General features: G+C 37.3%; 5 protein-coding genes and 1 long non-coding RNA gene across 7 annotated transcripts in view; 4 read left to right on the top strand and 2 right to left on the bottom strand.

The window, feature by feature from the left end:
- The window catches only part of LOC109537101 (probable ATP-dependent RNA helicase kurz), a 7,500-nt gene extending 4,712 nt beyond the window's left edge, over positions 1-2,788 (bottom strand). Inside the window, exons 1-2 of the mRNA XM_048665529.1 lie at positions 2,613-2,788; positions 2,062-2,198 (exon numbers count right to left, since the gene is read on the bottom strand). Of these exons, the coding sequence (XP_048521486.1) occupies positions 2,062-2,198; positions 2,613-2,687 (212 nt within the window). The 5' untranslated portion in view covers positions 2,688-2,788. The remainder of the gene's footprint in view (positions 1-2,061; positions 2,199-2,612) is intronic.
- LOC125504120 (40S ribosomal protein S27-like) lies at positions 1,259-1,749 on the top strand. Its single transcript, XM_048665526.1, has 2 exons — positions 1,259-1,370; positions 1,464-1,749. Exon 2 carries the CDS (start codon positions 1,464-1,466, stop codon positions 1,716-1,718), a length of 255 nt encoding a protein of 84 aa, XP_048521483.1. The 5' UTR covers positions 1,259-1,370; the 3' UTR covers positions 1,719-1,749.
- A 745-nt stretch (positions 2,789-3,533) lies between the features above and the next one.
- Positions 3,534-4,045, top strand: LOC109537122 (40S ribosomal protein S27). The gene is made up of 2 exons (XM_048665527.1): positions 3,534-3,634; positions 3,728-4,045. The coding sequence occupies exon 2, from the start codon at positions 3,728-3,730 to the stop codon at positions 3,980-3,982; it is 255 nt and encodes an 84-aa protein (XP_048521484.1). The 5' UTR covers positions 3,534-3,634; the 3' UTR covers positions 3,983-4,045.
- Positions 4,046-4,977: 932 nt separating this feature from the next.
- LOC109537119 (AP-1 complex subunit beta-1) lies at positions 4,978-13,666 on the bottom strand. 2 transcript variants are annotated; one of them, XM_019903704.2, is made up of 18 exons: positions 13,354-13,666; positions 12,729-12,899; positions 11,855-12,035; positions 11,665-11,793; positions 11,385-11,605; positions 11,249-11,326; positions 11,119-11,193; positions 10,938-11,063; positions 10,708-10,871; positions 8,116-8,273; positions 7,889-8,057; positions 7,656-7,834; positions 7,395-7,591; positions 7,235-7,342; positions 6,273-6,383; positions 6,048-6,212; positions 5,862-5,996; positions 4,978-5,808 (listed from the first exon to the last, which is right to left on the bottom strand). In XM_019903704.2, exons 1-18 carry the CDS (start codon positions 13,459-13,461, stop codon positions 5,542-5,544), a joined length of 2,742 nt encoding a protein of 913 aa, XP_019759263.1. In that variant the 5' UTR covers positions 13,462-13,666; the 3' UTR covers positions 4,978-5,541. The 2 variants fall into 2 exon arrangements, with proteins under 2 accessions (XP_019759263.1, XP_019759261.1); XM_019903702.2 differs by having other exon boundaries at positions 11,665-11,799; positions 13,354-13,664.
- Positions 8,451-11,099, top strand: LOC109537120 (serine palmitoyltransferase 1; the record flags this gene model as incomplete). The annotated part of the gene is given in 4 exon segments (XM_019903705.2): positions 8,451-9,421; positions 9,488-9,684; positions 9,742-10,075; positions 10,128-11,099. Coding segments are annotated over 4 exon segments (1,224 nt in total). The 3' UTR covers positions 10,553-11,099.
- LOC125504121 lies at positions 12,895-13,341 on the top strand. Its single transcript, XR_007281285.1, has 2 exons — positions 12,895-13,004; positions 13,061-13,341. It is a non-coding gene; the product is annotated as an uncharacterized LOC125504121 (long non-coding RNA).
- Positions 13,667-13,712: the final 46 nt, after the last annotated feature.

The following is a 13,712-nucleotide window of genomic DNA, read 5'->3' as shown; positions in this document are numbered from 1 at the left end:
GAAATTGGTGGCAAATTGCCATTGGAGCACCACGGCTAAGACAAGTAACAAATCTTACCTGCTTTGTAGACGAATCATCCACGATTGTCTCTACCACTTGCCTGGCTCTCCAATTAAATCCTTTCTTTCCCATTTGATGTAACCACAGTAATCCACTAAAATAATATATTACACGAGGTAAACAAAACACCACAAATCATAGAGGTTACCATCCACAGAACATCCTAGGAGCCCCATGCCCGGAGGATGTTCTGTGTTACCATCAAATGATGATGAAAGCTCTCGCCGGCGGGTCGGAGAACTAACGGAGCTGGGATTTCGAACGGGCTTTTCAAATGCATTCAACCTTAAATATTTATTAAAATAAATATGTTATAAAACATGTTATGTTGTATGTTATCAAAAAACAATGTAAAGGGCAAATTCACATGCAAGACAGATCATAATTTATTCATGACACTAGCTCTCGCCTACATCTTTTGCTAGATTTTTCCATATTCCATAAGTGATGCCAAGATAGGAAAATTCTTTTTCGAAAACAAGAAAATTAATAGTTTTCAAAGCATCCAAACGTTTCAAAAATCTTCATCATTAAAAAACATGATAATCAATGTTTTATAATTATTGGATCTGTAGAGTGCAGTTGGGTTTTCGTAAAGCCATTATTTAAATCTTCTAATATTTCTCAATGAAGCAAAGCGCAAAAATTTCTTTAGATATCTATCCCTATTTCGTTTTTACCTACAGCAGTTCGTTCAATAATCCTTTAGCCACAATGAAAATTACTGAGAAAACAGATTAATCAGCGCTTAAAGTTGGAATGGAAAACTAGAAAATTTAAATATATTTAGTAGAAAAAATTGAAGAAAATAAATACTTTGTTGACAGCAGTTTATACTTGTATGTAGTTTGGGCAAAGTATAAAAAAAACAATTCACTTTAACAACGAGAGAAAGATGGTAAAGTTGTGCTGTGTTGTGTGTAAACTGAATGTTAGTTCTCTAATGTCAAAGAGAGATGCCAAAAGGGACACGTTTAAGGGATAAAACATATTATACGTAATAAACGGTAATAAATATATTTAAATCTGAACTAAGTAATAAAAAACTACAATAATATCAAAAAGACTCAGATGTGAAAACGACGATATCAGTTAGTTGAAAGGAAAAAAGCTGCATACTCAAAGTCACTAACTTGACTGATCGGAAGTTGTTGTTGGGTAATTTCAAGTTGCCATGTTGGTAGCTCTCTTTGCATTCGTATTTGGATTGCCTGTCAAACGTCAACTTCCTTTTTACATGGTTGATTGCCGAACTACCACGTGCGGTACAACGATTTCCTGATCATTTCTAGTGAAATTCTGATCAAAAGTAAGTTTTTGTGTCCCACATTATTAGCGCTAAATAATCCCTTAGCTGTACCGCAAAGTGCAACCATTAAGCGCTTAAAATTTCTTCCCTCAGATGCCTTTAGCGGTCGATCTGTTGCACCCTAGCCCAGAGAACCAAAGAAGGGCGCATAAAAAAAAGCGACTGGTTCAGCATCCTAACAGCTACTTTATGGATGTGAAGTGTCCTGGATGCTATGCGATTTCAACGATATTTTCGCATGCCCAAAGTGCGGTGCCATGCAAAGGGTGCTCGACCATCCTATGCACGTCCACGGGGGGAAAAGCCCGACTGACGGAAGGATGCAGTTTCCGTCGGAAGCAGCACTAAAAATGTATAAAAATATATTTTAAATCTTAAATTAACCTTCATTCAAAGGAACTGTTATTTTCTTACTGTAAAGAAATTAAGGTCTTAAGTCTTCGCTTTTTCCTATATGCCCCTCTAATTGAATTGGGCTTTGGAGCCGGCTTGTCATCGAGAATTACATTTCTATTTTTAATAGCTTCTGGATGGGCTTCTTCTCGGTAATGCCTCCTCAAGCCATTTGTTTAAACCAATGCAATTGACGTCACTTGCGAAAGTTCCTCAGAAGTGGCTTGAACGGTTTGCAAAGACTATCAAACTGGCTCGATTCTTATGTTTCGTTTTGCGATCGACGATTTTCTCAAGCCTTTTCCGGTGTGTTTTTGACAAAATTCGGGTAACCGTAACTTTGTTATCTTTCGTCTTGGTTTTTCGCTTAGTGGATGGTAGCACCAGCTCATTGCTTTGGTCATAATGTCCGTTGACGTTCAAATTGTGTTTTATCTGAAATTCACATATTATACTTTGTATGTGTACTTATACATAAAGTAATTGCGAATCTGATAATAACTAAGTAAAATGAAAATTTGCTTTAGTGGCTGCAATATAAGCAAGTAGGTATTTTTAGAGTTTCTCAATTCAATGCAAAGATGCCCCAAATGTCGCTCCACAACAAATTATAGCGCTCATTTTGTGCCTTCAGTGATGAATTGTTGGTAGTTAAAGCATTAAGTAGACGTGAAACAAAACAGCTCTATTGGATGGGACTTTAACATGTCTCATGTTATTAGCAGCAGGTGGTAGTAGACCTGTAGATCTGTGGTTTGATTCCCAGCCATGCCAGCAAAAACATTTATCAGGAAATTGGTGGCAAATTGCCATTGGAGCACCACGGCTGAGACAAGTAACAAATCTTACCTGCTTTGTAGACGAATCATCCACGATTGTCTCTACCACTTGTCTGGCTCTCCAATTAAATCCTTTCTTTCCCATTTGATGTAACAACAGCAATCAACTAAAATAATATATTACACGCGGTAAACAAAACATCACAAATCATAGAGGTTACCATCCACAGAATATCCTAGGAGCCCCATGCCAGGAGGATGTTCTGTGTTACCATCAAATAATGATGAAAGCCCTCGCCGTTGGTTTGGAGAACTAACGGAGCCAGGATTTCGAACGAGCTTTTCAAATGCATTCAATTTCAATTATTTATTAAAATAAATATGTTATAAAACATGTTATGTTGTATGTTATGAAAAAGCAATCGAAAGGGCAAATTCACATTCAAGCCAGATCATAATTTATTCATGACACTAGCTCTCGCCTACATCTTTTGCTAGATTTTTCCATATTCCATAAGCGATGCCAAGATAGGAAAATAGTTTTTCGAAAACAAGAAAATTAATAGTTTTCAAAGCATCCAAACGTTTCAAAAAATCTTCGTCATTAAAAAACATGATAATCGATGTTTTATAATTATTGGATCTGTAGAGTGCAGTTGGATTTTCGTAAAGCCATTATTGAAGTTTAATATTTCTCAATGAAGCAAAGCGCAAACAATTCTTTAGATATCTAGCCCTATTTCGTTCTTACCTACAGCAGTTCGTCCAATAATCCTTTGGCCACAATGAAAATTACTGAGAAAACGGGTAAATGAGCGCTTAAAATTAGAATGGAAATCTAGAAAATTTAACTCGAAGTCACTAACTTGACTGCACAAAATATCCCCCTATGGGGGTATGTTCTGTGCTTGACTGATCGGAAGTTGTTGTTGGGTAATTTCAAGTTGCCATGTTGGTAGCTCTCCTTGCATTCGAATTTGGATTGCCTGTCAAACTGTCAAACGTACACTACCTTTTTACATGGTTGATTGCCGAACTAACACGTGCAGTACAACGTTTTCCTATTCATTTCTAGTGAAATTCTGATCAAAAGTAAGTTTTAGTGTCCCACATTATTAGCGCTAAATAATCCCTTAGCTGTACTGCAAAGTGCAACCATTAACCGCTTGAAATTTCTTCGTTTAGATGCCTTTAGCGGTCGATCTGTTGCACCCTAGCCCAGAGAACCAAAGGAGGGCCCATAAAAAGAAGCGACTGGTTCAGCATCCAAATAGCTACTTTATGGATGTGAAGTGTCCTGGATGTTATGCCATATCAACGATATTTTCGCATGCACAGAGTGCGGTGCCGTGCAAAGGGTGCTCGACCATCCTGTGCACGTCCACGGGGGGAAAAGCCCGATTGACGGAAGGATGCAGTTTCCGTCGGAAGCAGCACTAAAAATGTATAAAAATATATTTTAAATCTTAAAAAATAAACCCTCATTCAAGGGAACAGTGAGTACGTTGTTATTTTCTTACTGTAAAGAAATTAGGGTAAATGTCTCACGATTTTCAAGCTATTTGAATCTACCAAAGATCGGTCGTAATGTCTGTCTAAATTTGTAAAATACTTCAAAACTAATGGTGATTTCAATACATTGACCATTGAAAAGTACTTTTTGTGATCTTTTTGCCTATTTAATGTTCTTTTTCAAATTGAGTTCAAGCTCTCTTTCGTTTTGTGGCACATGGCAAAATCATCTCGTTTCTTCCTATACTTTCACTGCCTTAGGATGGGGATAAGTACTCAAAGGGAATGGGACGAATCATGTTTAGATCTTGCACCTGCAAATTTACTTGGAAGGGTTACAGTCATGTTCTGCAGATAATTTTACCGCACTATTAAACGAGGACCCAATAAAACTCCCTTTAAGACCCACACGCTTGAGAGAACCCCTATGCATTGGGCAAATGGGAATCTTGAAAAGCTTGTTAATTAATCGCTTTGCGAAGCGAAAACGCCATTCAATTTGTAGTTTCGTGCCAATTAAAACATTTTCAAGAACATTGCTAAGAAGCGAATCCATGTGGAATTATCATTACTATTCGAGCTGACTAATGAAAATGTACTTGTCATAGCAAATTCCATTATATGCATTGGAGCACGTTTTACCATTTTCTCCAAATCCACTGCATTTAAGAAAAAAAACTAACGGGATTAATTCGTCTTTAACCGACAATTTTTTTTAGTTTCATTAAAAAAATACAACAGGTTTGTACCCCAAATACACAGAGGCTCTTAAGCACCAAATTAACTAATTCTCGCTAAACAAAATCATGAGACAAACCAAATCTCCTTAGGGGCGAATTTTGCTTTTGCTATTTGCTTCCTCCCAAATCCTAAATTCTTGCATGGTTTTGGGAAATATAACTATTCCCCAACTGGATTGAAAATTTAATGTTTGGTGCCTTTAATATTCATTTGCAAACATCTATAATTCAGCTAAATAGGAATGTTATCGCACGTTAAATAATGTGCGGGGTGTTCAGTATTGGATTCATACGGCAAAAGCTCTCGGTAGATATCTATCTTACAAAATAGCAACCTCTCTTATGAGAATGTGTGGGCAAAGCTTCAATTTCTCAGAAATAAAACCGTATTTTTAAAAACAGTCAATTTCGCTACTTTTAAAAAATTTGACTGAAAAAATGAAGAGCACTAGCATTGACCAAAAAAACCGTTGTGATTTTCCAACCACTCCCACACCCAGTGTCCGAGAAACGAAGCATATTCATACGTATTTTTCTGTTATTTTCTTCCAAATAAGCTCTTGCCACTTGAATCCCACCCCATCTAATGTAACATCTAATGTAAAAACAACTAAAATCTACACAATAATTATGCGCAACAATGCTCCTTACCTATAATATTTATGCATGTTATATTTAACTACTTCGTGACCTAAAAGCAGCTTAATAACTTCAATAAAATGCCACTCTTTAGATGAACTGGGCAGCTTAGTTTTTGCAAATCATATCATAAGCTTGGAAAACGTATGGAGCCACTTCAACAGATCTGGACTTCAAGCTTAGGGTCGCATAAGTTAAACCTGGAGTCAGTTTCAGCTCCAATAAAACCCAAATGTTATTGGTGAGTTTCAGCGATTGATAGAGCATATCTTGCCCTTCGACGTTGCGCTTTGCTATCGTGAAAATGTTGTTTAAGGTCATTTTGTTGGAGATCGAATCGGTTGTTCCTTTAATGTCATTCAAGGTGTATTGAACCTGAAATCATACCGTGCAAACCCTCCGTTAAATACATAACTGGCATAATTTACTTCATTCGCAGATGGGATGTCTCTCCAAGTAGTCAAAAATACCCGTTTGTCCAATGTTCCATCTTCAATAAACAGAATCTGGATAGGGATTTGGCACGCGTAGTAGAACACGTCCACGTTGTTTTTTATTGCCACCTAATTCAAAACGAGAAAACTAAAAAGTCCTGAATAGAGTAAAAGCAGTACCTGCAACGTGGTAAGCGGTTCCATCCTCTGCACTGGGCCAGTGGTGCCCAAAGGCAAACTGTACTCCAAGCTTTGCCCGGGCTGCAAAGCTGAAACGTTCATTGGAACCGAGGGCGACAGCCCAAAGCTGTTCTTGTTGAATTGGATAGCAAATCCTACCATAGCCTAAAGTTCAAAAAATTCAAACAGAAATTGAGACGTCGCATTTCAATCCAAGTAACCAACCTGCATGGCTTTATTGGTCAAATTCAATTCCATGTAAATCTGCCCTGAACGTCGGGCGAATGTTCCTTGAATTACCAACCCTTTGCCCTTATCTGCTGGTAACCAAAGAGCCTAAAAACGCCACAATTACCACATTTTCCTAGTCCTTTAACCGTACAAGAGCTTCGACAATCAGAAGCCTTCATATGTTACCGGCAATCGGCAAAATGCCGTACGCGCCAGTCAATCTGAGTGTTAGAAATGCTTACTCTTCACAAGTATAATAGGTACCTGATGCTGCAAAACTTTCAGTTAATTTAACGAAGAAACCCAAGACAAAACAGCGACGCAAAAGGAAATCAAAAAGGTCTTAAGTACACGATATTATTTTTACTGTTTAGCCGCTATAAGTTTTCCCACTCAATAAGTATCTTTAGATTATTTTTTAAATGTTTCTCAAGTGCTATGTTTTTAATTTTGTTATTTAGTTTGTTAAAAAGTTTTATTTTCATATAATGTGGACTTTCTCGACAATAATTAATCCAAGAACCTGATAGCAAATCTTGTTTGTTCTAGTGTTATAATTATGCCTAATATTAGGACTAAACAGCTTTTTGTTTTTAAAAGTAAATGAAATTGTCTTAAAAGGTCTACAAGTTTTGCTGCTAATATTTAAAAAAATAACACATTTTGGGGAACTTTAATTTATCATTCAGTGAAAAGAACTATAATGCGTTGATCGCTCGATAAAAGCGAGAGAATAATCCAAAATTTTGACAAAAGTGCAGTTAGTGTAACAGCAAGAATTACAGATTGAAAAAATAGTGTTCATTCATTATTAAACCGTAGTCAATTTGCAGATTACCCAAAGTCAGTCTACAAAGTGGCTGGCGAGTTGACGAGTGTGCAGAATACTTGGGAATTTTGCTGACTACCGGTGTAAACACCTATACAGGACGTATTTGTTGAAATCTAAATATTACCTTGGGCGGTGTATACATGGTGGGAGTGGTAGTAATTCCGAAAATATCGCCCAAAAGACCGGTGGTTGAAGGAGCTGCGCCCCCCGTAATGTCAGGACCTGTCCCCAACTAGAAACAAGCAATTCAAATAAACGTAGAAGCCTTCAATCATCCCTTTTACCAGCACATCTAGGCCGCCGCCCAATAAATCCACGTTGCTGGTTGGAGCAGCTGCAGGAACCGGAGGAGGAGCTGCTGTCCCTCCCAGATCCATTGAAAGCAGATCGCCGATCAGGCTTTCTTGGTTGGGAATCACTGTGGCTTCGGGGGCTACAGTCTCATCTGAGCCTTGGCGGACTGGAAGCGTTTTCCTGATACCTGGATCGCATGAAATCAGCAACTCGAGCAAAGGTTCCTAATTTGCGGAGCGCAAAAAACCCACCTGCACTTCTGCCTTCGACAAAAGCAGTAGGTGGCTTGTGATAGACACTGGCTAATGACGATATGTGGCAGATCAGTTCGTCTAGAAGAGTGGGCTCGAGTAAGTCGGTTTCTTCAGAAATGAGCGGCTTGTCGGCCAGAACGACTTCTTTTGCTGCTGCTGGATCAGTGCTGAGTAATCTATTAAAACCGGAGTTTTTTCAGAGTTTAAATCCGTCCCAACAACGCACTTACCGCCAGTAGATGAATCCTCTGTCCCTCAAATCTGGATTATCAGAGTCTTGTGTTGCCAAGCTCAGCACATGCTGAACTAGACCCTGAGTATGCTGAGGTCGCTTGAGAAACAGCTTAACCACAGCAGTCAGCAATTGTAGTTGCACTTGAGCATTTTCATCAGCAAAACCTGAATTAGGCAGAAATAATGCGTTGAAATCCATCAGTGATTGAAACCGGCAAATTACCTTCGAGGAAACTGTCCAAGAGTTCATCAGCATTGTCAATTCTTTCCGCGTACTCGCCAATAATCCATACCATCGACGCTCTGGCTTCAGGTTCATCCAGAGTATCGAGGTTTTCGCACAAAGTGCTGATGATACTTTCATATTTATTCGGATATTTTCTGAAATATTTCCAAGAGAAAAATCACTGTATGTTCTTCTAAAGCACAAAATGCACACTAATGCGAAAGAAAATGTTCTAAAATACAACAGGAAATGCTGAAATTGTAAAAAAAATCTTCCTTTGACCAAGTAATAGGATTCTTGTTCGTGTATGCAATTTGTTGTTTTTGTATTTTTTCTGCATGCAACTGTAATAAAATATAATTGCTGGTTTTCAGGTTTCTAGGCCGTAGTCTGTAGGCATTTGGTCTCAACGTTTCGATATCCCGTATATGTTCGCATCTTCAGAGAAACGTTTACTTCAAGCGCTTACACTTCGCCTTTATATTAAAATAGTAGATGCATTGATTAAAATTCATTAAAACTAAAATATTGTCCTTAGCTAAGTACATTTGGTTCTCTTTTTATCCAAATTTTATCCCTCTCACTCTCATCGGAATCAAATTTGAAAAAATTTATCACATTTTTTTGCTTCTAGCATTTACAATTAGTGACATGGTCTAGACTATAATTTTCTGATGCAACTGAAAGTATCGGATCTGAAAATCATGAAAAACATCAAAATAGATTCATAAATAGAAAAAACCTGCAAGTACGGTCCTGTTTTCTTGGGTAAACGTCATTTTGCGCTGTTCCGGTGCTGTCATCATCATAAAATCTAACCTTAATGTGTAACCTGACATCAACCAAGCAAATATTTGTAATTTCAAGCTGTAAACGCAATAAAACGAGAAATAAACTGTGATTTTACCGGCGCAAAGTTAATAAAACCGATTATTCGGTAGTGATAAGCTGAAACAGTTTTTATAAACAATTGCCCAAATTTTACCTATAACTGAGGGAGTGTCCCGGATTTATCAGTTAATTAGTACGTGCATCATGCCTACTAAGAAAAGCCAGCAAATCGATGAGAATTTATTAGCGGAACGGTTAGCAAAGTTTACGCCAGGTCCTTTAGTGCAAGACACTCAACATTCCAAAGTCAAAAATGAAATTGAGATTCCAGCAGTGGAGGAAGGCGAAAACGTAATCGATTTGGCCAAAACCAACTATTTGAACATCCTAGATAATGAAGATATTAAAAAGCGATGTGAAGCCACTATTTGCAAGTATGGCGTTGGGACTTGCGGCCCCCGAGCTTTCTATGGTAGGCTCTACTATTACTGGGCCTCTTCTACTGCCCGCAGAATCATCAATATGAATCGTATTTTAGGAACCACTGATGTGCACCTGGAATTAGAAGAGCTTATTGCCAAGTTTTTCGGCATGCAAGAGTCAATTGTGTACTCTTATGGATTTATCGCAATATCCAGTTCAATCGCTGCCTACTGCAAGAAAAGTGACGTTGTCTTTACATCCTCAAACTGTAATGTTGCGATTCAGCAGGGATTGCAAATGGCTCGAAGCAAAGTAATCATAGGTCAAATGATCGAATTTTAGTTGTTTATTTGCGATTTTCTCTTAAAGGTGGTGTATTTTGATCATCAAGAACCGGAAACATTTGCCGTAGAAGTTGAGAAGTTAGTGGCACAAGAAACGAAGTCTAAAAAGAAAGCCAGAAAATTTTTGATAGTTGAAGGAGTTTCGTGGAAGACTGGGAAAATTCTACCTTTGCCAGCATTTCTGAAAATTGCCGAAGACAATAAAATTAGGGTGTTTTTAGAGGAATCGTACTCAATTGGTGTTCTTGGTGATAAAGGGCTCGGCCTAATGGAATATTTCGATATTGACTCTTGGCGGTTGGACATGATCATAGCCACCTTGGAAGCTGCCATAGGATCCATAGGAGGATTTTGTGCTGGTAAGTGTGAAAGTTGGCTTCCCATTTGTTGCCAAAATGATAATTTTTCCAGGATCACACAAGACAATAGAACATCAAAGACTATCAGGTAGCGGCTATATTTTCTCTGCTTCCCTTCCCACATTCCTAGTGCAAGCTTGCATCGAATCAATCAACTTGCTAAATTCCAAACCACATCACAAGTTAAACATTTTATCGGAAAAGTTTCATTACATGCTACTTGAGCTAGGATATCAAGTGGAAAGTGATCCGCTGTGCCCCTTCAAGGTCTTCAGCGTAAAGACAAAAGATGATAACGAACGACGAACCACCACAATCGCTATACACAAGTATTGTAAGCAAAATAAGTTGCATTTTATTTTGAACGATGATAGTTTAGTAATTAATCTTAACGTGGAATTATCAGCTAACACGCAAAAGTATGATCAAATAGAAAGTATTTTGAAAAGGGCCTTAAAAGAATCGCTAGCAGTATGAGTATAGCTAACCCTCCACGCGATTTCATTAGTATTAATAAGTATTACATAAATTGCAAATTTGTTAAGAAAACCACCGTAATGTTGCCTCCTTTTAAAATTGTTATTATTTTTAAATAATTCCTTAAAGAAATGAAATTTATTTATTCAACTTACCTGAAAATATCCTTAATAACCACGATAGCTTCTTGCACTACATAGTTCACTTTCGTTTGGATCAAGTCCAATAGAGTTGACACACAACGCTCTGCAGATGGTTCCACTTTGATGGCACATCTACCTATGGCTCTCACAGCTTTTCTCACAAAGTCCACATCCACCTGATGAGCACAAATAAAAATATTATTACTCATAGGGGCTTTAATTACTTATCAGTAGTTACTCACCTCTGTTGCATATTCTTTCAATTCACTCAGCACTTGAGCAATATTTCCTTGAGACGCCAAGCGGATCATTATGTCGAGTTTCTCGAGTTTCACATAAATAGGATCGTTATATTTAACGAAAAAGACCTGTTGAATAGAATTATATTGAGTTTTCTTTACATACGGGTGTGTTTGACTTTACCTTCATTTCGTGCTTGAGAATGTCCGGTTTTTTCTGAACAATCAGGTTGATATTTCTCAAAGCAACATACTGAACCTAAAACGTAATAAACCAGTCAACATATCGCAGGTTCTAAATGAAATCTGCTTACTTCAGGCTCTGAACTGAGTAAGGTAACTAGCGGAGGAGCAAGTTTCTTGCTCAATGTGTTGCAAAACTCTACATCTCCCTGCAGAAGAAACACAAACGTTGGTTTTGTATTGTAAATGCAAAAAAAACGAAAATACCTGCAAAATTTCCATCATCTTAATCAACACTTTGACTGCTGATAAAACCACCGCAGCATTGGCATGAGCCAATCTAGGAGTGATTCTTTCGCAAATACTTTGCGCCTCTCTTTCATCTCTTGGAGTATAGTTGGAAAGCGAGTCTAGGATGAAAACTTGTCCCCATTCCGTGCACTCATTTAAGGCAGTGAGCAGTTTGTTGATTGTAGTAGTACTCAACTCTAAAAACATATTTATATGAGTGCCATTTATTTAATTTTGAGTTTCCTACAATCCGTACCAACTAATGGTTGACCAGTAGGGCTGCTTTCATTAATTTCAGACAAAGCAGCAACTGCATTTGCCACCACCATCGGATTAGAATCGCTCAACAGTTCTTTCAATTGCTCCAAAAATCCTTGATCCTCAACTAATCCTAAAACATGCTAAATGAAGCAACATACTTCATTGGAGGTGTTAACAACATTCACCTGAAGAGATATCATATAGTTTCGCCACACATACAGCTGCAGTTTTCCGCACGTAAGGGTCTTCATCTTTTAGGCATTTGCGAAGTGGTTCGCAAAGATATTCAGTGATTTTGTCTACTCTGATGCAACCCATAGTCCTTACAGCTAAGGCTCTGATCAAAGGATTTGGATCTTCACAATCCTATATAGAAATTCTCCATTTTTAGGTACAAGATAAGGCCAACATTTCAAACATGATGCCGCGTTTTTGCTCATATTTCAAGAACAAATTGAGAAAGCGTGTTTATTTTTTCACCACTAAATAAAGAATTGAATAACATGTTCAGTAAAGTCTTTTAGTTTTACGCCGTTTTGGCAAACTTGGGACTTTTTGCACAAATCTAAGGAATAAATGGAGCTAAAGCCCTAATTTCTACACCTCCCCCCAATATAGAATTTAATAACACATTTATTAATTGAAATAAAACTTGAAAATATTAGCAACTTAAACAGCGAACACAGCAACATAAAAAGCGAATTTGATTAAAACAAGTTTTCAGAAAGACAAACCCAAATAATTTTTTTAAATTGTCAAATAAGATAAACAAGCAGGTAAAATGTTGTGCGTGATTTAAATATACAGAACGTCCCAAATTTGAATTCTACTATTAGCGTTTCGAAACTCATCAGACGGGATGCAGTTCGAAGATGCAGTTCTGTTGAAATATTTGAAAATTTAATTTATCCAACTTAAATATGCCCTCAAGGAAAACTGCTTGAAATTTAAACTCCATCCCTTGAAGCTTGCCAATGGCAGAATTTGGGCCACCCTCTGTTATATTTAGTATAAAATATACTGAAATATAATACATAAAAAAATAACGTTAATTCTTACCTTGACGAACGTGTTCACCGCCATAATCGCCATATCTGGTTGCGACTTGGCATAGTTCATCAAATAAAGATAAACCAACTTTTTCAATTCTAAATTGTCGGTCTGCATGCAGTTAACCACGTCAGGAAATAAAGCGGATACGTCTTTCCCCACGGTCATCGAGGCAATTACCTAAGGAAAAAATTGCACAATTTTGAAGAGTGAAATAATTTCTTTGAACCATTAATTTTGAAGTCAGATTGATTAAAAGGGTGTAATTGAGTGCGGGTAAAATGCGTAAGGATTTTAAAAATATTTTGTCATCTTGTAAAAAAGACATATGCATTTCGCAGACGTAGAGACGACGCTTTAACTTCGAGACAATCGCAGCCCCAAATCACCTTTAAATGGTGTTTGTTATGCCACACTTTCCTACTTTGGCCACCCAGAATAAAGGAATGTTTTAAGGAACAGTTAAATAATAAGAGGAACAAAAACCAGGCAGAAACATGACGGTAGTAAAAGATCCTCGAGATTAGTTTAAATTAAAGAGTGAATGTAATGAGCAAAATGCAGATAAACCCTTATCAGAGTAACTAAAATCAAATGTTGATTATATCTAATTAATATTGAAGCAATTACTCACCTTCTTCACCGCCTCCTTTTTCTTTTCCTTCTTATCATTATTTAATTCGGATTTTAACTCGAATATTTCACCTTTTTTGGTGGTGGTGAAATACTTGGAGTCGGTCATTTCGGCCTTTTGCTGAAAATTGTTCTAATAATGATTGGATGTTTTCGGCAATTACAGTCACTTGGATGCTTATTTCACTTGGTTTAGGTACAAAATGCAGAAAACCAATAAGGAAAACAGAAAATCCACCCTATTTTGAGTTTTGACGTGTAAATAGACTTAACCTTAATTGTATCTGTGTCTTGTCTTCTTGCCAAGGATATAATAAAATAATTTTTTGCACGATTTTACCAACTATCGGCAATTGAGGC

The sequence above is a fragment of the Dendroctonus ponderosae genome, unplaced genomic scaffold, assembly GCF_020466585.1.
Source record: "Dendroctonus ponderosae isolate FM_Combo_2020 unplaced genomic scaffold, Dpon_F_20191213v2 Dpon_F_20191213_4, whole genome shotgun sequence".
NCBI classification, from domain to species: Eukaryota; Metazoa; Arthropoda; class Insecta; order Coleoptera; family Curculionidae; genus Dendroctonus; species Dendroctonus ponderosae.
This window is presented reverse-complemented; position numbering and strand designations above follow the sequence as displayed.